This window comes from Haliotis rufescens, unplaced genomic scaffold, assembly GCF_023055435.1.
Source record: "Haliotis rufescens isolate VD_foot unplaced genomic scaffold, xgHalRufe1.0.p SCAF_3, whole genome shotgun sequence".
Taxonomy (NCBI): Eukaryota; Metazoa; Mollusca; class Gastropoda; order Lepetellida; family Haliotidae; genus Haliotis; species Haliotis rufescens.
In genome coordinates this window covers 52,178,146-52,205,224 of record NW_025964001.1, presented here as the reverse complement: position 1 = coordinate 52,205,224, position 27,079 = coordinate 52,178,146, and the positions used below count along the sequence as shown (strand labels likewise).

Genomic DNA, 27,079 nt, shown 5'->3' with positions numbered 1-27,079 from the left:
AATAATGTAATCTATGTGATGTAGCTACATTGACCGATTGTGTTAGCAGGTTAGGAAGGGTGGTTTGTTTGTCCTCGTAGACGGTGTTAAGGATGCTTTAGTGATTATTTATTAAAGTGGGTTAGTTAGGGGTTTGTTCGTCTGCTATAGGCTGCTTCTGAGTTTTATTCTTAAGGTATAAGTAAGTAGGATTTTTGGCTTAATAATGTAAATTTTAGTTAGGAATAGGATTGACTGATTTGTAATTGTTGTTGAGTTTGTATTTATATTTTGTTAGTTGTTTTTTAAAATTATTTTCTGTAATAAACTGTTGAAACTCGATTATATTTTGTCGTGAATCACCTCCCTACATCCAACGAACTGAGGTCGTAAAGGACAGACAGAGGGACCGTAGACACAATCTTCAGTATTTTCAGCATCAATATCTCCTTGATAAAAGAATTACAACGCAAAGTCATGAAAATATTAGGTGTCCAAATGTGCCCAAAGCCTGTCCTGTTACACAAGATACGGTGCCTAACAGAAAAAGTCTTACAAATCACACCAGGTCTGTAACCAGTTGCCATCTTGCCTTGACTACAGATGGCTTGACAAGCAGATCTGTGGAAGGCATGCCAAGCTGACTCTATTATGTCACACAGTCACAGAGGGAAGAGTCACACCTAGACAGCAAATGTGGAAGCCACCATGAACTTTCCCAAGCCACAAACAAAGAAGGAAGCGTGCCGTCTCGTGGGTATGGCAGGATATTACCACCGTTTCTGTCCAAACTTTGTTGGAAAACTCATTTGGAAACACCAACTTCCTGCCAGCTTCCAACACTATTCTGGATTCAAGAACGGAGACTGGCCTCTTCCAAGACACTAATCAGTGACCAAATTCTGAACTTTAGTTTTAGGGCCTGTTACTTATTGCTGTTATTTAGTTGACCCATTATGCTGACCTTTTTTATATCGTTAACTTAAAACTCCATGTAAATATATTTTATTGATATTCATCGACCTTGTGTGTTCACTTACTGATTTCATGATTGAGTTAAGAAATCCCATTTGTTAGCTACAGCTAAATATAATAGCCTTGATGCTAAGCCTGAAATGCGAAGCTTTGCCTTGGCTGAAAAGGCATGAAATTGCATTGAAATTGGAAAGAGAATTTCAAAATGGGTGTAGAGAGGATTCCAAACTCTGTCAGTCACTCTGATCTGACAAACGATGGGGTGCTCACCCCTTACGTATCAGCGGTTTTACCCGTTCACAGGCTACCACGCTCTGTGTAGGTTGGTCACACAGATTTAGAGAACCATAAGTACAGAGGAATAATTAACTCAACTTCTTGTTGAATTCTAGTTGTTGTTAGCTGATGCAACTTTTCTGTTGTAAGCCTGAGTCAAACAACTGCAGGAGCATGAAAGGATGGCATACGCCACAAAACAATTATCAACTGCCACCAGCAATGTCACTGTGGGACCATCAACTGCCACCAGCAATGTCCCTGTGAGACCATCAACTGCTGGCAACAGTGACCCTGGGAAAAGGAGGACGATTCACGAAATAGAAGTTGCTAAGAATCAGAAACAGTCGGGAAAAAGACATTGGAAAAAAATGTTTTAATCATCAATATTCAATGTAATGTTAATTATGTTTTAGTTATCATATCTATATTTTGAATAAGTAATACAGTGGTATATTATGTATCATTTTTATCTAAGAAGAAAGCTTCTTGGTCTTTGACCAGAAAGCCAAGTGATTAATTGTTTTTAGTTGACATTGTTATCGAACAGCTAGTAATAACTCCATATGATAGTACATGTTTTTAGTAAATCTTTTTCAAACTTTTTATATTTTTCTGTGAATATTTTTTTTATACTAAGCTCAGAAATTAAATGATGTAAAATACTGTGCCCTATGCAATGCCTGTTTTATGTGTACATTATGGGGCTCTGGCCTTCTATTGAATAAACTTGTCTGTCTGTTAATCCCAGAAACTCCAAACTAGTTCTGAACCCCAAGAATATGTTTGTTTATAGAAGCACTTAGGCTCCCTGCTCATGCTCAGTCTGGGAATCGTAGTGCCAAACTCACAGACCAACACTGTCCCTTCCTCTCTTAGAGAGCCAGGGCGCTAATACATCACAGTGGACGTTCAAACTTACTACAATGCAAAACTCCTCTCAGCAACTGGCGCAGATGGGGCTGTTATTACCTACATAGTTTTTATGGTAAGTTTTATCTTTTTATTAAGATTTTATTAAGATATTATCAAGATCAAATCAAATCAATAATTTTCCATTTGTCCAGTGTTGATGAGAGAGGGTGACAAAGCGAGTCAGGAAGGTCCACAGCCTCACTTCGAGGTGCATGAAGACCTGAGTATCTATGCTATCTAGGTGTCAGTCAACACAGCATTTAACCAACACATATAGACATTCCAAATGACATCACTGCTCACAGCTGGTAATAACCAAATGAAAAATTGATTATTATTTAGCATTAATATTTGACTTTCATCAATCCAAGGCAGAACTCAGGAAACTGAGAAAGAGCAAGTGACACAACAGTACAAATTATTATCACATAATTAGCCTCAAATTTGATATGGATACACAAGAAAATATTTTTGTGATTTTATCACTTTTTTTCACTAAGGATACTGCTTTAAATTCTTATTGATGACAAACTGAGCCCTTCTTGATTTCACAAGAACGCCTGAGTCCACCAGCCCCAAATTGTCTTTTGGAATCATTGTCTCATGATAATACAAAGATTTTCATTTACTGAGCTTACAAGACCAACAAACTTTTACTAGACTTGGGCTTTGGACTAGTGGTTCAAGTAGCAGATTATTCAAGCTGTGTTTCCTGGAAACACTGTAAGTTAGCTTAGCTTGAAGGCGAGTCAAGACCCTTGGTTCACCTTCTTATCAATTCATTTCATGGATGTGGTGGATTTGAAGATTGTTTTTAAATTCTTTTCACAAATAGATTATGCCAATTCAAAATTTTGGAATGTGTATGAATATAACATTATAACAATTTCCAAATTCCAAATATCATATCTAGTACATTTTCCATATTCTGTGATGTTAGCCAAACACAGGTTTTATATAAATATTATACATTGTATACATACATAGCAGACAATGCTCAATATATCATTGCACATGGTCCTAAACTCAACAGATTACTGTTACTAGTGGGGTGCATAGTGAATACCACACATTACCTTCCTTTGTAAAAATGTTTACACACTGATTCATGGTATTGTGACAACTGATTACCAAATAAGTCACCATGGCAACCATGGATAAACATGATTTATGAACATTATCAAGGAGAAAGTTCAAAATGAAACAAAGAAACATAAATATAAGCAGAATCAGACTTCAGCTACATGTTGGTAACTTCTGACCTTGTAAATATGAAGTCATGATATTGTATGAGGCATTACTGGGCATAAACAAACTTTAGGGAGGCAGGATTTTATCCACAAATCCATAAAAGTAGACTTGATTCTATGTGAAAGAGCCATTTGGCTACGCTCTCTTCGGCTTTGTGATGGCTTGCAAAACAAAGAAACTGGCTTGAGGCAATGGCGACTATGCCTGAGTTTCCCTACAAACCTCACTCTGAATTGTATGTTGCGTGGAAATAGATGAAAAATAAAATTTGAGTTGAAAAAGTTGTTTCCTTAGAGTGCATAAAATCCCAATAAATATATTAAAGGTGTGGGCTAAAATTTAGGGGAAGGCAGGTTATGAAAAACAGAAACTTCCTATGGTTACAGGTACAGAAACATAACAAATTATTCTCATAAGGAAATATTTAGATGATTATGACTATGACAGCATTAACACATTCTTTGTTTGTTGATATACGTCATATAAACATTAGTTTTCATTTCAATATTTGTCATTTTGATTTTATTCATATTTATGAAAAAGAATGTTGACTTCTCTACAAATTATGCCATTTGTTTTCTTTGAGCATGTTTAGGGGTGGAATCAAAACAACATATCATTCAAACAGCTTTGTGAGATCTCATGATTTGATGTTACTATGAATTCCTCATTAACAACTATCTGAATCACAGGCACATATTCTATAACATACAACTTCAGTATAAGTCAAATCAGTAACCACTCCTTGAACCTGACTCTCTGGAGGCCAATCTCTTGTCGTGTACCTCCATGGGAAGTAGGTGTACTGCATCAGCGTTCTGCTAGAAAGACTTCTGTAGAGTGTATTTGGTTGTAGACTAGGCAGGCTTGGAGCTGGATCACTTCCATTTGACAGACTGCAAGGCAAGGATTGTTTCTGTTAGTCTTAGGCTAAAAAAAATTAAATTCTTGGTTCTCAGGCACCCCCACATCATCATAAAGTCCGCCATACGTTGCGTTTGTATTTTCATTTTCAAAAAATTACTGCACATGTCGTGTGTTATGGTCATGGTGGCAATAGGAGTTTGTGTGCTTGTTTTAATGTTTGCAAATTTGGTCAATGAAAACATTAAATTAGCTGTCTATCCACCAGTCATGATGATGGTATTCAAATACAAATTCAAGGGTATTTGTGGACTGTATGCGGGACAATGCTTCATACACAGAGGTTAAGATTTACAATAACATGTGTAACATAAGTGGGAAATCGATGCTAAATTATATACCCTGTCTATGAAGCGAATCGGAATGAAGCACGTCACCAGTGCATACACAATCCCTACATCTGCAATTAAAAAGTGTTTGTCTTCCGCAGAAAAAAATTGCATCGTATCCTTTCAGCGAATTCAGGAAAACAAACAGATAATAACAATTAAACTTGGCCAAAACAAATTTGAGATAAAACATCACTAGACATGAAGATTTACCGATTAAATTGTATTTCCTGTTCTGATTGGCATTGTTTTATATGCAGAAATTAAGATTACCGTGCATCTTGTCACATAAACTGAGCCGGAAGTGGTGATTCGGTCAATAATATAATTTTAAAGAATTTTGATACAATGAGCGGAAGAATTGTATCTGAAACTATTATTTAATTAGGAATAATTTATTTCAATATCATGTTAGTTTCAACTTTACTTTATACATGTGAAATAAATTAATAACCATAAGCGTAGCACTTTGGTTCAGCTGATCGCCATTGCCGGATATGTTTTCTTATGGAAGCATTTGACCAATCACCGTTGATGCCCCCGCGCCCGTGATTGCGAAAACTTTATGATGACGTATAATGGTCACCCTACAATAAATATGACTTTCAGCGATTCAATGTATGGAATTTATGATATATCTATCCACCAAAGTTCATTACAAAGTGTTGATATGACCATGGTTGCTGTAAATAACGGTGAGTTGTGCGATCCTCCGATCACTTCACATACGATTTCGCCGAAATGAATTTAAACAATATTGAATGAAATGTTGAATAAAATTTTTAAAAAAGATTAAAAACATAAGTCCAGATATATGATGAACACTTTTTATAACCAGACCGTGTATTTATATGATTAATTCGCGTACTTCAGTACGGATTTGTTGAAATTGTATTTCGGGTGTTTTGTGCTCACAGTAATGTCTTTGTGTTGCTCAACCCTGTGTATAAGACGACACCCCCACCTTGAAAGCCTCCCAATTCTGGTTCTGAAAAACTCCCCTTATACACAGCGATATACAGATTTGGATTCTTACTAGTTTGTACACAACCCCCCCCCCCCAAAAAAAAGGCTGCCCGCACGATATTTTCAAAAGCTATTGCCTGAAAACCCAATTTTATTTTTTTCAGCCTTACAGACATTATCAACATAGCATCCTATCATCCTACCCTCACTCGATACCCCTTTTATTTCTGTCATCATCTGTTATTTTCGAATATCCTCGACTTTGGAGGGTGTACTGTAGGCTATACTGCTGCCTCTATTAAAGAAATAACAAATCTTGAGTTTGGCATGTCACTATTTTCTGTCCAATGACTTACCGAGCTCCGCAGAACATCCTGGGCATACAGAGCTTCATGGGATCTAAGTGTCTGGGAGTACTTCTCCAGCTGTGCTCGGTCCTTCAGCGCTACCAGAGCCTGAAAGTTGGAGGGAAACAGAAGTGACAAGGAACGAAGCCACAGAAATGTTTCCAGATTTAGAGTCTAGCCGAGGAGTGAGTGAGTGAGAGTGAGTGAGTGAGGTTTGACGTCACTTTGAACAGTATTCCAATTATATCACAGCACTTCTGCTAAAGATGGGAGGAAAGTGATGCAGGTCTTCGATAGTCACCACTTTGATTGTTGTGCTATCAACAATGAACAGTGGCAGATCGCTTCAACTGACCAATCAGCATGGAGAATTACTTGAATGCACGTGTGCTATCATTTCATTATTTGTGATCACTTGATCACAAGCATAGGTACTAGCTGAGATGACAGTCAGGGTATGTGATAATCCACCATAAGCATCCATATACTTACATCTATCACAGCTTTAGGGCATTCCACTTTGTGTGCAATAGTCAGTCTTTGGTCTAAATCTTCTATCAAGGCAACATACTTTGCTAAAACCTGAAAACCAAAAATACATACACATGACGTTACTTCACATTCATACATTCATACATACTGAGGAGCAATAATGACAGACATGTGAGTGAGTGGAGTCTGCATCAGAAGTACTGCGCATATGTTTAAAATTAGATCAGAATTCTGAAGGTATTTTGTTAGAGAGATAGGGATCACTCAAGCAGAGTTTCACCTTCAAAGGCCTTGTGGTTTCAGAGTGAGTGAGTGAGAGTGATTGATTGAGTATGGTTTTATGCCACTTTTTGCAATATTCCAGCAATATCACGGCAGGGGACACCAGAAATGGGCTTAACACATTGTACCCATGTAGGAATGAACCTGGATCTTCGGCGTGAAGAGCGAACGCTTTAACCATGAGGCTACCCCACCTACCCCTGTGGTTTCAGAGGAGAATGAGTGAAGGTTGCTTGACACCACAATCAGTAATATTCCAGCTACTTCCTCACTGACCACAAATAATGGAGTGGAGGCAAGAGCAATAAATTACATGATCAGGGTACAATGCCAGGAAGTGACCACCCAATCTCCAGCAGAGAGGGAACTCCTCTGACCTGGAATCACTATAGGGATTTCAGAGGAGAGATAATGGATATATAACATATATAATCCTGTTTGTTGCTTAACACCTCACTCAGCAATATTTCAGCTACATGAGGTCAGCCTGTACATAACTTGGTCTGGACAAAAAAAACCAAGTGATTGATATTATGAGTATCAAACCATGCCATCGGGGCAGACTCACACATTATCAACCAAGTCAGCGAGAGACCACCCGATTTGTTAGGTCCTTGTCATAGTAATCTTGTTGTGTCTGCTGTATAAATACCTACATCATGCGGAGCCTTGTTCTTGTGCAGGATTTCGGATACCTTGTCGAAGCCTATCACAGCCTTTAACTTTGTTCCTCCAAACCATCCCTGTAGAAGTAACACAGGAATTATTCAGCAGTTTAACAATCAAGAGAGTCAACAGTTCTCATAATTGACAGGCATATCAGGAAAAAAACTTTTCCAACACTATGATACTGACAAATATAGGATTACACTCAGGGTGAAACTGGGGTTTCACTCCACAACCAGTGGATCCTTGGAACCACTAAGGGACACAACTCTGCACACAATTGTGGCCTCAAGTCCTCCAAGTTTGTCAAAGACTTATCATGGATGTTAGTCAACGCAGTGGATGAAATCTTATATGAAACATCAATAAATGAATTTAATTTCACCTTTGTCATCATGGTCATATTACTACAAAACAAATTATCAGTAGTTTTCTAATACATGTAGGTCAAAACATGAAAGTTGATATTGTTTTCTATGAAGTCACTGATCACAGTACTATTATATACTACTCAAAAGAAATGAAAGAACACATGATTTTTTGCATATGACAAAAGTTTATCTGTCATAACCTGACTAACTTCTTTTAAATAGTGTAGTTAACCATTAAATCATAAAATTTCACAAAATACTCCTAGCATAATTTCAGGTTCATTTGCCAAGGACCCCATAGCATGTAATTAGTCAGCTTACTTAGAAACTTTGGGTCTTTTGCTGACAAAGTGAAGATGGTTCATCACTCTGGTAAACTCACAATGTTTCTGACAGTGTGTGGCACTGACAAATGACACAACTATCACCATTGAGATATAAAAGCAGTGTCTTACCTGGGTTATTTAGTTAATCAACATGGGCTCATATGTAACCCCAAATATTGGAAATTTTAGTATTAATTGCATATTTATATACTTATACTATCTCACACTTTGCATTTCTCCCTTCTTCTTCGATCCTATGTGGGAACGTGCTTGAATCATGTTTTCAGCTTCTAAAACTAAAAATAGCCACCCAAGCCCCCCCTGCATCTCCATGGTTACGTTAAAAAGCTAGGTCAATTGCACGCCATGCCTGCTTGAACTGACCACGTGCGCCTCTACCAATTCATTCTCTTTCACAGAGCTTATTAGGCTAGAGTAAATGAGATGCGGGGATTGTTGGGTGGGCTTATCGCGTGTGAGATAGGATAAGTACATAAATATACAAATTATATATCCAAAAGCACCCTTCCATGATGGTTGAAAGGGTGCAGTTACTGTGGAGGGCCATGGTGGAGGCAACCGCACGAGTCTCGTGAGGATTGGACGTTGTAGGTGGAGGCAGCCCGGTGAAAGTCTGTGGAGGCGCGACGCATCGAGATATATTCGAAGCGCCCAAACGGGGCACAAAGAGGTCTTCATGGTCGTTCGACGAAAGGACGTGAAAGCTGCATCTAGGTTAGAGTTAATGTACAGTAAGACCGGTCTTGGAGGGAGCGTAATCTTGGACGAACTAGCCGATGGAACTGCGAATCCAGAGAACCTATCCTCAGCTGTTGTCCGCTGTAACTGCAGTTTATCAGCTATCCAATGCAAGGCTGATTCAGGGTCCGCTGGTTCATAACTCCCAACACGGGGTTGACACTGGGTCGTCAAGAACAGCTGACGGGTGTGAACTGTCAGTTGGTTGAGCCTGGATATTGGGATCGCCCGAAGTAGAGGCCGAGCCGGCTGAGCCGGGTGGGGTCGAACGGGAGGTAACCAGAACAGGATCAGTAGGTTGAGGAGTCGATGAAGGATCCGAACGGTGAAAGAGGACAGTGGATATTGCTTTCACCAGAGAATTAAACGATGGTTCCGAAGTCTGTTGTTGATCCCTGTGATCCCAACTCATGGGTAGGATAGGTGGACAAGGGTCGGGAGGAGCCGACCTAGAAGGATTACGCTCCGGCGATCTGTGCGCTGAACGAGAACGGCGCCGAGAATCACTTCGACGATCTCATTCTTTATACGACGACGAACGCCGATCCTGTGAACTGTGAGGTGGGTAGGTGTAGCCGGCAGAAGAGCGGTAGTAAGGAAACCCTGAGTAAGGGAATCGGGGACGCTAGTTATAAGCGTCATGGTAGAACGGGTAGGTATCCCATCCTCTATGATGGGGCGCGTAGGTATCCCCCGCCGACGAGGTCCCGTGAGGGTAGCCGCTATGCTGGTAGTCAACGATGGATGACCGGGCTCTATCGTTAGTCAAAGATGATCGGGAGCGGGATTGATGACGCTCATGGAAACTCGATCGAGAATGCCGATCCTGTGAGTGAGATCTCCGATCCTGCGAACGTCGAACCCGTGAACAAGAATGCCGATCCTGTGGGCGAGTGCGCTGATCCCGGGAGCGGGAACACCGATCCTTGGAGTGGGAGCGCCGACCTTGTGAGCGAGAGCACCGATTCCAGGAGCGGGAATGCCGATCCTTGGAACGAGAGCGCCGATTGTGGGAGTGGGAAAGCCAATCAGTCGTCTTGGAGGGTGAACGTTGTACCAAAGTGTGACGATCTAAAATGACCAGAGCTGAAGTCATATCGACGACCGCATCTCTAGCCCCCAGGGGGGCCGCAGAGCTCGCTGAATCCAAGAGCGGGACTTTGAAAGGAATGGAGCAATCTGTCGCTGGTATAACGAGAGCAGGACCCGGGTTGATCAGACGGACCGAGCGCAAATCGACCTGCATATCTTGTGGAGTTGTAGACAGGTCGCGAGAGGACAAGTCGTCTATAAGGAAGCTGTCTGAGAGGGTGTCGTCTGTGACAGAAATTACCATTTCGACAGGATTGTCTTTAAGGCGTGATGAGCTGGTAATAGCTTTGGAATCCCCTACTTTGGAACGGCGATCGGCAATACGACGACGACAACGTTGCAGGTAAACATTAAAAGCCGAGTTAGTTAGGGAATGACATTCCGCACATCGGGAACCCAGGGTGCACTGTCCTCGACAATCGCAACATAATGAGTGGGGATACGACGTGGAATAGGTAGGTCTGCATTCTTTACAAGCAGGGCGTTGATTGTCCTTCTTTCCCATATTTTCCTATTTAAGAAACTCGAACAAACTAGCAAAGCACAATAATTCTGTGATGTTTTCCAAACACGTCGCCACACGGTGGCAATGAGAAAGAGAATGAATTGGTAGAGGCGCACACGTGGTCAGTTCAAGCAGGCACGGCTACACGAGAGGTACATAATTGACCTAGCTTTTGGATGTAACCATGGTGATGCAGGGGGGCTTGGGTGGCTATTTTTAGTTTTAGAAGTTGGAAACATGATTCAAGCACGTTCCCACAGGGGATCGAAGAAGAAGGGATAAATGCAAAGTGTGAGATAGGATAAGTTTAAAAATTAACATGTTATATTTCGGATTGCATTTTCTAAGTACACATTCTAGTACCAGTACATTTTTTGGGTTGAGTCACACATGGAATGCGAACCCACACTCTCACATTAAGGCACCTACCGGTAAACACCAGCACACAAAGTCAGCGACCTAACCCACTTTTTGGGGAAGCCTTGGTGGCTGAGTGGGTTAGGTTGATAACTTTGTGTGCTGGTGAGTAGGTGCCTTTCCCTGAGAGTGGGTGTCCTCTCCTAACAAGTACTTGAATTTGTACTTTACTAAGAAAGCGCAATCCCAAATATAAAGTACAGAAAAATATGTTTATAACGAACACGCTTATAACGAACTGACGGATATTACGAACTTAATTTTTGGTCCCGGCCATTTGCTGTATAGATGTTGTATATAGGCACAACGAACTACGGTTATAACAAACTAAAATTAGTGGTCCATTTGAGATCGTTATAACCATAGTTTACTGTATGTTAAATTGGACCCCTTTCTGAAAGGCATTGTCTTTTCATTGAACTCAAAAGTTTAAAATTATCAGGGACCCAGGTTTAAAAACAAGCTACCGAGTGGAGACCGAAAACAAACGTAGAAACATAAAAACAGCATTCTACTACAAGTGACGTAAGATCGTGCATGCTCAGAGGCCGGTAGTTACGAATAAATATGGAGTTCCCCAACAAAAATGAATTTGTTACCTCTTGAAGATCATGAACATGATGAAGCATTCGACTGTGTATTGTATTTTCTAAATTATTATGTACATAACCTACTTTTAAGTGGTACTAAATTATGAAATAGGAGCATTCATTCATTCATATGCATTTAGGTATCTTTCTACTCCAGTGGAGATACTCGCATAGGCACTGCGAGGTTTTCGCATTCTTTCTTAATTTTATCATACAGGATGTAGGTTTTGCATCCGGTAAATCAGTGTTCCTGAAGACTGTAGCACACTTACTTTGGCAGTCAGCAGCGCCTCTATATCCTTCCATCGTCTCATCTTAGCCCTGGCTCCCAGTGCACAGTGGAGAAACTGCTTGTCGGAGATCTGCCAACACAACACAGCTCAGTGTAACGGAATATCTCCCTGACACAATAGATCAATGTAAATACTCCTCTATGACACAACATGCATACAAACTAAAGCAACTTTTTCATATTACAAAAAGAATTTAAGAACAAGAATGTTTTGCATTACAAAGTACAACTGAACTATAATCCCATGTGTAAGCCATTAGGTAATACCAAAGATTATTTTATCAATCAACATGAACAAGGTATTTGAAACAAGACAATTAACACTGCATATTCATGTGAATGGAACAGAAAGCTATCTGGCACTGGGTGAACAATGATGTTTGCATCAGTTTCAATCTCATTAAAATCAGATCTTAGTTCTCGCTATCGCTAAACAAAGATCTGAGGACATCCCATTACGGGTCATGTCAGAACGACCGCTTACCAGATCATGAAAGTGACAGTCGGAATGTGTTTTCTAATCATGCAACCTTGAAAACGTTAACACAGTGTATCCCAGTTACGGCCTGTACGACTGATTCCGTCAAAATTATGGTCTATCTCTCACTTCCGAGGGATAAACATTTGAACGGAGGAGGCGTTGTACAGTACGTGGGAAGCATTGCCATACAATCTCAACCATATATTAGTCATTCCGGAATGTTCGTTTGTTCAGTTTTCATAATTTTAATCAGGAACTGTGTCAACATATTTTTCAAGCGTAGTCTGAAATGGAAGTCGCCAGGTTGAAACGAGTGCCGTAAAGCTGCTTTGTATTTCGCTGATGTCAACTTCTTCTTAGTCATTTCAGTTGTCAGTCAAAGTTCGCGAAAGGTCATTCTGACATGACCCGAAATGGGATGTCCTCAGATCTTTGTTTAGCGGCAGCGAGAACTTAGATCTGATTTTAATGAGATTGCATCAGTTTAGATGTGTAACTGTAAAATACTACAGACTTCTATACTCACATTGTGTCTGGCTTTCAAAGCTTGTGGACTGGCTAAAGAATTCTGAAACCACACACATTTCTCATTGACAATAATAAACATGCCAAAACTAATACAAAAGAATTGACATCAATATTTCTTTTACTTTTATGAAGGAATAAAAATGAACCCAGTGTGACACTGTGTAATCTGACTACAGCAGTGCCTGGGGCGCCGAGAGTGTATCTGACCAGGCAATGTGAATGGCATTTTAAACCAATCTCACCTAATCCCTTATTGTACTTGACGATAATCATGACTATTTGATTGCCACTATAATATTGGAAAAAAATCATTTGTGCTTCGGTTTAACCCACAGGATATCACTGTCTTGAAGCTGTGAACCCCAATTTCCTTATATTACAATAAAAAAGTAAATGTAGTATACTTGACACCAAACACTGAAAGTATATGCAGTATACTTGGCACAAGACACAAAGTATATGCAGTATACTTGGCACAAGACACAAAGTATATGCAGTATACTGGGCACAAGACACAGGAAGCACATGATGCTGTGTCAACCAACCTCTGAAAGGTCGTAGTGGTAAAGACAGAAGTAGTACAGGGTGGTTGTGACTGGCTGACCGAACAGGGTGGCTCGGCGGGGAAAGTCGCGGAAAATCTGGACCTGACCTGTTGCTTCGGCATGGGAATCATTTTCCTGCACATAAATGAAAAATAGACTTACATTCACATAATTCCATCAAAAATAGGAGATTTTGAAAAATGGTACAACTTAATCATTGTTAATGGACATTATGGAATTTGTTCCTCCCATGACCATGATAAATATACAACAGTTTAACATGGATACCTCACTCAGACACAGTGTACTGACCCCTATCTGACCAGTCCTTGTTTTCCCCTTAATGACAAGCACCAAAAGGGAACAACAAGTGCCATCTGGAATCTCAGGTACATTAAGTAGATAAACATTATGGATTTTCAGATTTGAGGGTGTTATTGTGTACTGTTCTACAAATTTTAAAAATAACTCGATTTTGACTGGTCAATCAGAGATTATCAAATCACAATAACCACCTGTGATTGAAACAGCCAATTCGATGTCCGTATCACAGAAGCTAATAGTTATACTTGGGCTTTGGCCTATTGACTATGGAACCAGTAATCCTACCTCAACTGGCCTCTGTCTCTCCAGCAGGTCTATCTGCTCCTGGAGTAGTGCTGCCTGGCGACCCAACTGGACTTCAGGCTGGAAGTGAGCTCTGCAACCACAACAACACGTTTCTCTCACCATTGCTCAATCCTTTGAGCTGTGGTCTCGTAACTGGACAGTATAGTTAAAACACATGACATCTGTAGATTACCTCACATCAAGTCAAATATTCCCTAGTATCATTGTCTGCCCACATGTACAAGTGAGTTAGTGAATTTAACACAGCAATACCCCAGCCACATCAAGGAAGCCTGTAAATTGTGAGTCTGAACCAGTAAACCACTGACTCCAAGCATGAGCTATGATCTATGTCAGTAGGGCTGATGACATGCAATCAACAGAGTCACAGAGATTGACACAGGTTGAATTTAGTCACCTCTAAGTCTTACTTCAAGCCCAGTCACCAGGTCGAATTTAGTCACCTCCCAAGTCTTACTGCAAGCCCAGTCACCAGGTCGAATTTAGTCACCTCCCAAGTCTTACTGCAAGCCCAGTCACCAGGTCGAATTTAGTCACCTCTAAGTCTTACTGCAAGACCAGTCACCAAGTCGAATTTAGTAACCTCTAAGTCTTACTGCAAACCTGGTCACCAGGTCGAATTTAGTCACCTCCCAAGTCTTACTGCAAATCTGGTTGCCAGGTCGAATTTAGTCACCTCTAAGTCTTACTGCAAGCCTGGTCACCAAGTCGAATTTAGTCACCTCTAAGTCTTACTGCAAGCCCAGACATTAGGTCGAATTTAGTCACCTCTAAGTCTTACTGCAAGCCTGGTCACCAGGTCGAATTAGGTCACCTCCAAGTCTTACTTCAAGCCTGGTCACCAGGTCGAATTTAGTCACCTCTACGTCTTACTGCAAGCCCAGTCACCAGGTCGAATTAAGTCACCTCCAAGTCTTACTTCAAGCCTGGTCACCAGGTCGAATTTAGTCACCTCTAAGTCTTACTGCAAGCCTGGTCACCAGGTCGAATTTAGTCACCTCTAAGTCTTACTGCAAGCCCAGTCACCGGGTTGAATTTAGTCACCTCTAAGTCTTACTGCAAGCCTGGTCACCAGGTCGAATTTAGTCACCTCCAAGTCTTACTGCAAACCTGGTTGTCAGGTCGAATTTAGACACCTCTAAGTCTTACTGCAAGCCCAGTCACCAGGTCGAATTTAGTCAGCTCCAAGTCTTACTGCAAGCCCAGTCACCAGGTCGAATTTAGTCACCTCTAAGTCTTACTGCAAGCCTGGTCACCAGGTCGAATTAAGTCACCTCTAAGTCTTACTGCAAGCCCAGTCACCAGGTCGAATGTAGTCACCTCCAAGTCTTACTGCAAGCCCAGTCACCAGGTCGAATTTAGTCACCGCTAATTCTTACTTCAAGCCTGGTCACCAGGTTGAATTTAGTCACCTCCAAGTCTTACTTCAAGCCCAGTCACCAGGTCGAATTTAGTCACATCTAATTTTTACTGCAAGCCTGGTCGCCATAGGTGCTTGTGTTCAAATAACAATATTTAGGATTTGAAATAGGGCATAATCTCTACTGATGAAATGGCAATTGTGTCTGTTCCTGCCATATAATCAGTGAGTTAGGAAGTAAACACTACTTTGAGCATGACTTAAGTTCCATCAGCTTAATGGAAGAGGAACATCACAAAGTCGTACCGATTTTACCAATAATTTGCCATCTTTGACTTTTTGGGATAGTACCCAAGATTTGCTCCAGAAATGAACACTTAGTCAAAGTTGTTAGCCAAGCTAACAAAAAAAATTACTTCTAAAAAATCTCAAACCTATCAAAAGGCACCAGTTCACCACTAGGCCTATTACTGTTTGGTGAAGAAACATTGTACAGTTTTCATTATTGCCATTTTCAGCTTTAAAAGTTGTTGCAAAAAACCTGACAATATTTCATCTTATAAATCCAAAACTATCAAAACGCACCAATTCACCACTAGACCTATCTATGTACCAGGTTTGGTGAAGAAATATTGTACGGTTTTCATTACTGCCATTTCCAGCCTAAGTCAAAGTCTAACAAATATTGGGATAACACTTTCTTAGTAAACTACAGATTCTAGTACTTTTGGGGGTTGAGTCCCATCCGGATTTCGAACCCACACTCTCAGAATGAGGCACCTAATCACCAGCACGCAAAGTCAGTGATCTAACCCACTCAGCCACTGAGGCATCCACAAATGAAAGTCCTACAACTGGTAGTCTAGATCACATGCTTTGTGTACCCCCCTGACAAGTGTAAATTGGCACGGCTCCCATAATGGAAAACATGAACACACAATACCCTTTAGAAAGTGGTCAAATGTAACACATGTTATGCCAAAGTCAACAATATTCTATCAAAATCATGAAGGACTATGAATGACTGAGTCTGGGCCAAGCTAACCAGTGGTCTGTAGCATGAGCAACAATCCACCATGTTGTCCAGCACGATCACCTAATCCACGGAACCACCTCTTTTAAACAGTTTACCAAGAAACTTTTTTGTCCTGAATCCCCTGCACCCCTCCATATTTCAACCAAAACTGAAAGATTTAATACACACAAATATATTTAATGTGTCCAATTTTCTTACCTGTAGCATGTCTTTAAGGTCGCAATTTTTATTGTAGGATCTTTAGACTGGCAGGCTATTTTGTACTTAAACATCTGAAACAGACATCAGCAAAAAAAATTATATCTACACATTATTATAATTATAGAAATTGACAAACTTAGCATAACACTCCTAAGACTTAAAATGCTTTAATGCGTCAAAGGTTCATTCTCTTTCTTCCGTATTAAAAGTGAACAAATGTGTGAATGTTGTTATACCCTGAAGTAAGAATGTCCCAGTGACATCACCAGATAAGGACAAGTCAGCTCAGGCAAACTGGTGGTTCAAAAACACTGTGCCGCTTATTATAGCTGGGATGTCCTTGTTCAGTAACTAGGTCAAGAACATACTCCCCAGTTTTCTGAGGGCAGACAGGAATATGACGTAACATATGACCATTTAAGGTGATAGCGGGAAATTTGATAAGTAAGTATTGACTGACCTTGTTTATTTTGAGCTTACAGCTTGTACATTAAATATTAGGCTGTTACTATTGTTATAGACATGTCATTGCGATGTAATTGCCTAAATTCCGTCTAGTTCGGAAATTTGAAAAAAATGTGACTGATCCATGGTTATGTCATTGACCATTTTCAGGACTCGTGTTTTGATCAAGGCATTATTTTACTCTTTCGTGACACATGAGTCCTCAGCAGGTGCAATTTTCACTCAACTCGAAGCTCAAGTGCTTTAATCAAACATGGCTGCAGTGACTGAGTAAAGAAAATCTGACATAGATCATCCAAACATGTATTGTGTTTCTTATGAGAACAGTAATATGAGATAAATATCACATACATGCTTCAATCTAATTAGTTTAAATCATTCCATACTCATTTGCATCCGACTGGACTAACAGTAGATGTTATTTCCTCCCATACTTAACTTAAGTGAGTTAGTTGGGTTTAATGCCGCTTTTAACAGTATTCCAGCCCGAAGTGATGCAGGTCTCAGATTTTTACCACTTCGGTGAAACCCACGTGGTGCTGACAAACCTAGAAACATAGGTTTCTGGCGCGCCCAAGGGACGCAACTCTGCACAGCCAACCGTGCCCCCACTTAACTACAAGCTTATATAGGACACAATAGTTTGCATCTGGCAAAACACTTCAGATACATGCATGTATATAAACTATATCACGTAATTGTTTTCAAATATTTCAACTCACCGAAGCTTCTTCTGATCTCCCCAGCATACTAGAATCAGAAATAGTGGCAGACATTGGACACTGACATCATGTCATGGAAACTATGATCATAAATGATCATAAATGGATTGATTCAATAATCCAAGAGAAGTGTCAGCCTAGTGCTGATTCCGCATTAAACATAACTTACTGATGATGCATTGATCTTGTGTGGCCATTTACTGATTTCACAATTCAGTTCTGTGAGGGTTACCCTTTGAGTTTCAATTACCCGGTAGGAAGCAATTAAGTCATGAGATTTGGTAGAGTCTCAACACAAAGAGTCATAAACCATTTCTCATATTCCAACCCCACTGTAACACATTATGGTTCCTACCCAAGAAAGTCGACCATCTGGGCGTAGTCATAGTGATGCTTTAGGTAGGACAGATAATGGTTGATAGCGACCGGGCGCCTCATCATTTCCAGGTTGAATAGTGATGCCTTAATGGTTTTCTTCACAAACAGAATTACCTGTAACAATAAAGGTAATAAGATGTGACATTTGAATATAAGTTGAAATACATACAAAAATGATACAAAATAGTACCTGTTAAAGTAACTATTAACTTAAGAGATAATAAATGTATCTAAAAACTTTTCCTGGTAACTCACAGCGATAATGGCATTCCCGTCGTGTGACTCTATGGCCTTGTCTAGCAGAGCCAGCTTGTCTTCTTTGGACTTGTACAGCTCAAACGTGTAGGCCTGAACAGAGCATGGGGCAGGGTAGAGTTTAGTTTCCTTGATAAATATTGCAGTAAACATGGAAGGAAGATGTACTTTCTAGGACACACTTAAAAATAAGGCTAAAAAGGCAAAACGTATCAGTACAAGTTAGTATTATTTTTATTTAACCACAGAAAAGACTTAACCCACTCCCTAGAAACCTCCATAGGAGATCGCGTCAGGTGAACTTTCCAGTCAGTCAATCTGTGACAAGGCCCCTAAATTCTCAGTTCAAGTCAGGGGAGCATTCATACAAGATATATCTGATTTCTGTATCTCAAAAATGAACATAAATGGAGAGTTCTGAATGCAAACAAATATAGCTGTTCTATTCTATTGTTGTGGAAATATTTTATATCCTGTCAAATCTGAGCGCTATGGCATATAGACTTGAAAAGGTGACTTCCCATGGAGGTGTTCTTTACATCTTGACACAGAGAGGTATTGTGTTGGAGTAACAGATTTGATCTTAATGAGACTGACATCACACAAGCCTGTTGCCTGCTGAAGACTATGTGTACCTGTCCAAGCACCATGTTCCTGATTGTATCACCCACTGGCTGCTTCTTCCACCGCTCCCTCTTGGCAATCTGAAGCAAGCACAACCTGTATACTAGGAGCCATCTGGACTTACTGAATGCATGCATAAGGAATAGACACAGTATGAAGGCTTACTAGTTATTTCCCACAAGCTTGAAAACATGATGAATGGGGCTTATATATTGTATCCATGTGGAGAATTGTACATGGGCATCAGCATGACAAAATACCCATTAACCATTAGGATAAAACATGATAAAATACTGCCCCTCTTTTGACAAACAATGTATCAAGTAGGAGACAGGTATCATCGAAAATGAATATAAATGGGGAGTTCTGAATGAAAAAAATAAAGCTCTTCTATTATATTGTGGATACATTGAAGACGAATATAAATGGGGAGTTCTGAATGCAAAAATATATAGTTCTTCTATTATATCTTACAACCTGTCAATTCTGAGTGCTGAGTCATATACACTAGACTTCCTATGGAGATGTATGAGATGTATGATCAGACATCACTCACCTGTAGTTCTTTCCTCAGGAAGATGATTTCCTTCTGGAGTTTATCAAGATAAGCTGATGTTGGCTGCTTTTTCCCCGGTGTTGAGGCGTCTCTAACAACTACAACATGTACATGTCCACATTCACACCTGGGGTCGAGAACTATAGGGTCCTGTAGTAGACTCAGTTTACAAACATTAACTGTTTTAGTCTTAAAACAGCACATCTGTTTAATGTCGATTGAAAGCAGAAATCATTACAGGCAATACATGTTTCAAACTTTTGAGAAACCAACAAGACAAGGCATGGTACTGACAGACCAAGAATCATAATCAAGGATTCCCAACCTGGGAATTGCCATTTTATTTTTTATTGTAAACTAAAACAGTGTGTATTTTAATATAATGTGTTTACCATTCATAGATCTAGACATTCTTGGTTAACCATTGCATGTCATTTTGGAGGTCACCTCGTAACACTTACGAGCCATCTATAAAGCGAACCCACGCACAAGACAACCCCCCTGTACAAGCCTATAAAATTGATGCTAATTTATATACCCCATCTATAAAGCGAGTCGGAATGAAGCACGTCACCAGCGCATACACAATCCCTACATTTGAAATACAAACGTGTTTGTCTTCCGCAGAATAAAATTACATCGTTTCCCTTCAGCAATCTGGGAAATGAACAGATCATAACAATACAACTTGGTCAATACTAATTTAAAAGTTGAGATAAAAAAACACTAGACATAATCATTTACCGATTAAATTGTATTTCCTGTTCAGACAGGCATTGTTTTATATGCAGAGATTAAGATTACCGTGCAAATTTTCTCGTAAACTAAGCCTGAAGTAGCAATCAGCTGTACACACGTTTCTCGGAATCTACCGGTGATTTGGTTAATAATTACCTAATAATATAACTTCAAAAACAGAATTTTTATACCATAATCGAAAGAGCTTGTATGCCTAAAGTTACCATAAAAAATTCAGTTAAAATGCAAATACTTATTGGTACAGATGTACAGTAGTGGTATCTGTCATTAATATATCGTTCCACATAGTAAACACTGATGTCCAGTCAGCGTAGTCAGTGTCTCTAATGGACGAGGAGGCATGTGGGATATTCAAACACTCACTTACCGTCCTCTATACTTGGATCACTGACCCCTCGACTCATTTGCACCTTGTTCACCCCAAACTGGACAACATTTCCTGCAATAGTGACATAACAATATTGAACACGGCTGTTGTCTCTGCATTAAGCAAGGCAATGAGAACAATAACAACAGCTTGTCGAGTTAGCACGGTTACTGACAGCCCATATCATGTTCTACAGGTTCAGTCACTGTTCAAAGGAATTCTTCTATTTTCTCTGAAAAGTTGAGCTGAACAATTAACTTTCAGTCCTACACAAATTCTGTGATCACAAAAAGATTGCAGAAACTGAACTTACTGCAGAATTGCAGAAAAGTCACAGATTTTGTCCTTTTTTATCAATCAATGCACTAATTTATATCATTATCAAGCTTTTTTTATCAGATTTTGCACTCGAGAGATGCCCAAACATTTAATAAGTGATTAAAACATACAAAATGTGAACCTTATATTATGACTACATAAACTATGTCTACATCTTAGCATAAATAAATATCAGAATCACTATGCATATTTTTGTGCACAATTGTATGTCTTATCCAATGATAACTGTTTAAAATGACAGTTTGTGGAATTATTTCGTTTTGGATTTTGATTTCTTATCATTTTTTAGGGGGAAATGGTCATGTCTTACAACAGAATTTACCACAGAATTTTGTAATTTTAGTCACAGAAGTTTGGTCATTTTACCACAGAATTTTGATAATTTGACTGCAGAATTTGTCAGGGACTGAACTATATACCCACAGCAAAATGTGTGTCATGACATCCATTGAACAATTACTTTGGGGGTATATATTCATATATAACACCCCACACTAAATATAAAATGGTCCCCTAGTAAATGTGAACTGTCACACACTGTAACCACTCACCATTGTCACACACTGTAATCACTCAACACTGTCACACACTGTAATCACTCAACACTGTCACACACTGTAACCACTCAACAATGTCACACACTGTAATCACTCAACACTGTCACACACTGTTACCACTCACCATTGTCAAACACTGTAATCACTCCACACTGTCACACACTGTAATCACTCAACACTGTCACACACTGTAATCACTCACCATTGTCACACACTGTAATCACTCAACACTGTCACACACTGTAATCACTCAACACTGTCACAAACTGTAATCACTCAACACTGTCACACACTGTAACCACTAACCATTGTCACACACTGTAACCACTCCACACTGTCACACACTGTAATTACTCAACACTGTCACACACTGTAATCAATCACCATTGTCACACACTGTAATCACTCAACACTGTCACACACTAATCACTCAACACTGTCACGAACTGTCACGAACTGTAACCACTGGACACTGTCACATACAGTAAAACCACTTGATCCTCATTTTCACATACCAGCAGACATCCTTTAAACATGTTAGAATGGTTAGGAAACCAAAATATGTCTTATATACCAATTATATACATGTATATACTACTCAAAAGAAGTTAAAGAATACTCAATTATTTCATATTACTATAGAACATGACAGATTAAGCACAGAGATATGAAAGAATCAGGTGTTATCTTACTTCATCTTAGCACTGTATATTACTGTATGTTATCAGGTTAAGTACAGATGATAATGAAGCAGGATTAAATTAACTTTGTTCCTTAATGCAACATGCAATAATGGTCATTCATTATTTACCACCAAGGCTCTGAGATCGGTTGTGAGACATGCTGGCTGGTTTATCATATTTTCCATATGAAGCTGATGGTGCAGAGGGAGGGAGTGTGGTGGTTCGAGCAGCATTGGAGGAAATTGGAACAGCCAGGTTTGAGAGATCAGGAGCATTAGAAGCTGATTTGTGGTTGTCTGTCCAGAGCAAAAACAAGCCATTCTTTCAATATGTTCAGTATTACATCAAAGTGTAACAATACTTGGTAACATGATGCAGTGGGATAAGCATGGTATTATTATATTAAGAATGATACTACTTTCCATAAACCATTCCTCAAACTGCATGTGCAAAATATATTAACATTATAAATGCACCAAAGTCTTAATTCATTGCCTAATGATCTAATATATTGTAATAACAATAACTATGGTATGTCTTTTGGAAGTTAAGTGTGCCAACAAGAAGAATACTTTTGAACCATCTCTGAATGTCAGTTCACCAAGAGCTAGATAAATGAGCAGCTGTCCTCTGGAAGGTTTGCCATTTTTTCCCTTTTCAATTCCTAAATCCCCTGGTTTATTTTATGGATCATTCTAATTTCTGTTCAATAAGCATAGTCATATGGTCAACCTTTGCCCTGTATTCAGTTGTGTGAAAGCCCATTTGCAACTGGCTTCATATAATATTAAGTAACATATTCACATTGAAGGTACTTTCTAAAAAATAAAATCATTTTTAAGTGGGCCCTTCATTGCACCGGGAACTTATTTTAACTGTGCCAGTTAGAATCTAACCCTAATTTTGATACGCAAGCACTTTCGCACCCTATATGTCATGATGAATGAACTGCACTGAGCCACCATGTATTGTTACACCTCTTCAAGGAAATAGTATCTTACTCCCACTAGTGGCTGGTGAGGGTACCATGGTGCCTGTCTTTGTGTTACCTTAATATTAGAGAAATGTAGAACATTTATTTGGCGATAATCTTCTGTCAAACACCACATGTACCATTTGTTGACATGTTAAGACAGTATCACATTGATGAGATATAGTGTTTCTGTAATAAATAATTAAGTAAGTGTTAACTATTCACATTACCATGATTACCTTTGTAATATAAGCCTCTTTCCATATCTATGTTATCTAACCAAGAAACATTAACAATTGTTTCCTTGAACATGTTGAAGGGAAGCATCATGACCAATCCATGGCGAAGAGTCTACAAGCCCCAACTGGTATTTTACATCAGTTCATTCATTTTAGAGTTAATATATGATTTTTATTAAAACATTGTACATGACAGAAAATTAGACTTGGGATTCAGACTAGTGGATGAAGTTGATGACAGCATCACCATGACAAAGAAACATATATCCTCGTTTTATGGGTTTTTCAGCCTCTAAGAAGTAATTCTGATTATGTGTCTTAAAAACAATCCCAATACACTAAACTTAAGTCATACATATCAGAACACTTATATCTGTCAGCACCTGGATGGCCAAATAACCATGTCTTGTTAATTTTATAGTTATACCAGTAATGCCCCGTTGAGCAGGATGAATCGATCAAACGCCATCTTCTTACCGTCACATGATATCGAGCCCCTCCATTACAGTCAAGTTAAAAATAGGTGCACAACATATCAGTCACATAACTTTACATAAACTGATACAGGAAGTATCAAAAATAGAAGCCGATATGTTATTAGAGCATAAAATTGTTCTGAAGCATAATTATCATTGGATCAACTTAGATTAAAATGTGCATTCGTTTAAAAAGTAAGTTTTGAGGTATGTGAGTGAGTGAGTTTAAACAGTATTTCAGTTATATCATGGCGTGTCAGCTCGACGTGGGAGGAAAACCCAAAGTTATGGAGGCCTGAGATGTTTACCACTTTGGTGAAACCCATGAGCACGGGTATGGTGCTGACAAACCTAGAAACATAATCAGGGCGAACCGGGATTCGAACCCACAATTATAGGTTTCTGGCATGCCCAAGAGACGCAACTGCCTACCTCGATTACTTCATAAGTGCATGGCCAATGGGCGAGGCTCGAAAACATGTGGCATGGGATTATAGCCGGAATGACAAACTTTTCAGAAACAAATCGTGTCTATCAACATGATCAATGCTAATTCATCTCACTTTTCTGAATTGGTTATCATGGTGACAATAAGAACCAAGGCTACCTACTATATCTAACCACTGGATCTCCCTGCCAGTTGACCAAGTCAAATTCCTCCTCATCTTCATCATCAATAGTTTCTGATGTTGTCAGAATCTTCTTTGCAGTTTCAAAACTAACCTAAACATAAAGGCAGGTTCCATGAGCAGACTACTAACCATTTCAGAAATAAAGACCAGAGCTCCAGATAAGCTGCGTACCTGCGTAAAATACGCATCAGAAATGCAGAAATACGCAGTAAAATAAATTCCAAACGTATCAAATACGCAACGAACATTACAGATACACCACAAAAATAAAACGTGTGTGTATCATCAAAATATTGTGAAGTAACCCTGCGTATTCGATAGGCAAATCAGCAACGTATTTTGAGATTATAAACGGGCATTCCGTCAACCTTGCCAAACTCCACGATGACAGTTACATCATGATCATTTGCCATCACACTTTCTTGTGGAAGTATCGTGGTATTTTGGAGTCCTATAAAGCTCTCGAACCCACACGACACCAGCTTGCAGGGACTAGATGAATAGTGTTTTTAAATATTTAACTTAAATACCCACATGTATAAAAACTAGTGGGTAACAGAAATTTGAATACCCAGATAGAATTACTGATACCCAATGATTTTAAAATGCATGGGTAAAATACCCACAACAACGAAAGCTTATCTGGAGCTCTGAAAGACTTACTATTAAACCTAGTCAATGATGAACAAACAGCCAGTGAAGGTCATTCAAAGCAGCTGCCAGCAATATTCCAGTTGTATCACCACAGCCAGGGAATACTCGAGCGGTGACTAGACAAATCAGTGACTGCTATCAAGAGCAACAATACACACCACTGGAGCACAATGACACAAAGTTACCATCTGATCAATATGGGTAACACCTTAAGTGAGTGAGTGAGTATAGTTTTACGCCGCTTTTAGCAATATTCCAGCAATATCACGGCGGGGGACACCAGAAATGGGCTTCACACATTGTACCCATGTCAGGAATCGAACCCGGGTCTTCGGCGTGACGAGCGAGAGCTTTTACCACTAGGCTACCCGACCGCCCCCTAACACCTTAAGAAGAATATACCGGTAGGTGAATGGATATCATCATATTAAATGTTCTGTGATGGGATTCAAACCAAGCGCTTTTTTATCCATTGTCGGATGCCTTATCCACATGACCAAATATGTGCAGGTTTTAACCTTGTAAGCAGGCTGACAAGGCAAGGATGTGGGATGACTCCACACCTTGCTACACTTTCATTCATTGCACATCACATATTTCGGGCAAACTGTAATTACAATGTCAAGTGCCAAAGTAGAACAAAAGGAACTTATGACATTATGAAATTTGTGTGACATTCCCACTTGATTGAATTGAGTGAAACAAGTGCATTAATTGTGACTAAGAAGGAACAATTTACTTACATCATCGTCAAAAATATTTCTCCTACTTGGACCTTTCCTTGCTGAGGAATCACCCCAGTAGTCATCAGCATCCTCGGATGGCTGTAGGCAGATAAATAACATGGATTTTATGTGCATACATCCATCAAAAATGCATTTTGAGACACCAATTTCAGCTGCCTTACTAAAATAACTGTGAGTTTTGGGAGCTTTCCCCCCCAAAATACTGTTTAGTATTTTCTTCATGATCTTTGTCTGAAATCCTTACCATTTGCTAACTATTAATGAGGGCAATGGAAGGTAGTTCCGGCTAAAAACGTTAAATTCCCTCAAGTGAAATACCTATTCTACTTGCAGATTAAACACTATGTTTTTGTTGAAAAGTGGCCTCTATGCGTGTCACAGATGAGGATGTCACACGCCATTATGGAACTTCTATTTAGATGGCCAATCTTCAATGATTATGAATTGCTTTGATAGTCAGTTTTGAGGATTAATCATATTACACCATACAAATGCAGGGGGCTATATTAGTAGCGTGGCAGGTGTTCAGTAATAAGCATGTGTATCGTAGCGTCTTAGCCTTTTGACGTTTCTTAGACCGGTTGTGTTTGTTCATCTTAAGGCAACTGTAAAGTTTATTGTTTTTACGGTTATAAATCCACGGAAATCCACAAACTCACACATACCTAGGACTGCGGAAGTTTTTCGACGTTGTGAGACAATATGGTATATTACAGTTACTGTTTCACATAGCATTAGGCCTGATCTCTGGCAATAACTTAAAACGCTCCTCTTTAGGCACTTAATTTATATGTATTGGTCCGCAATCCTCACAGAGGTTGCGCCCCTACCAAAGCATTTAATCACGCATTTGAAGTGCATACTGATACAGAGCGCGTCAGTACAATGATCATGAGCCTGATTCGTACGAGTGCGGAGTGGTGCAGATTGCAGGTGTGCTCACCTCTCATCTACAAACCAGGCATAGCTGAAACGCGAGATGGTACATACGTTTTCACGTAAGAGTACTCATTGCATGTTAATTATTGGGTGAGTAAATACAGACTCTTCGTAAGGCAGTATGCAATGCATTACTGCATCACCTCATCAATATACCTTTCTCGTAGCGGCCATTTTCGT

General features: G+C 39.5%; 1 protein-coding gene across 1 annotated transcript; it reads right to left on the bottom strand.

Annotated features, from left to right (window-relative positions):
- Positions 1-1,591: 1,591 nt before the first annotated feature.
- Positions 1,592-27,079, bottom strand: LOC124141966 (spermatogenesis-defective protein 39 homolog). The gene is made up of 19 exons (XM_046510173.2): positions 27,056-27,079; positions 25,958-26,038; positions 24,540-24,651; positions 22,369-22,536; positions 20,662-20,733; positions 19,536-19,633; positions 18,991-19,059; positions 18,356-18,448; positions 18,078-18,214; positions 17,723-17,750; positions 16,533-16,606; positions 13,918-14,008; positions 13,309-13,443; positions 12,762-12,803; positions 11,735-11,824; positions 7,393-7,479; positions 6,455-6,544; positions 5,972-6,070; positions 1,592-4,292 (listed from the first exon to the last, which is right to left on the bottom strand). Exons 1-19 carry the CDS (start codon positions 27,071-27,073, stop codon positions 4,275-4,277), a joined length of 1,602 nt encoding a protein of 533 aa, XP_046366129.2. The 5' UTR covers positions 27,074-27,079; the 3' UTR covers positions 1,592-4,274.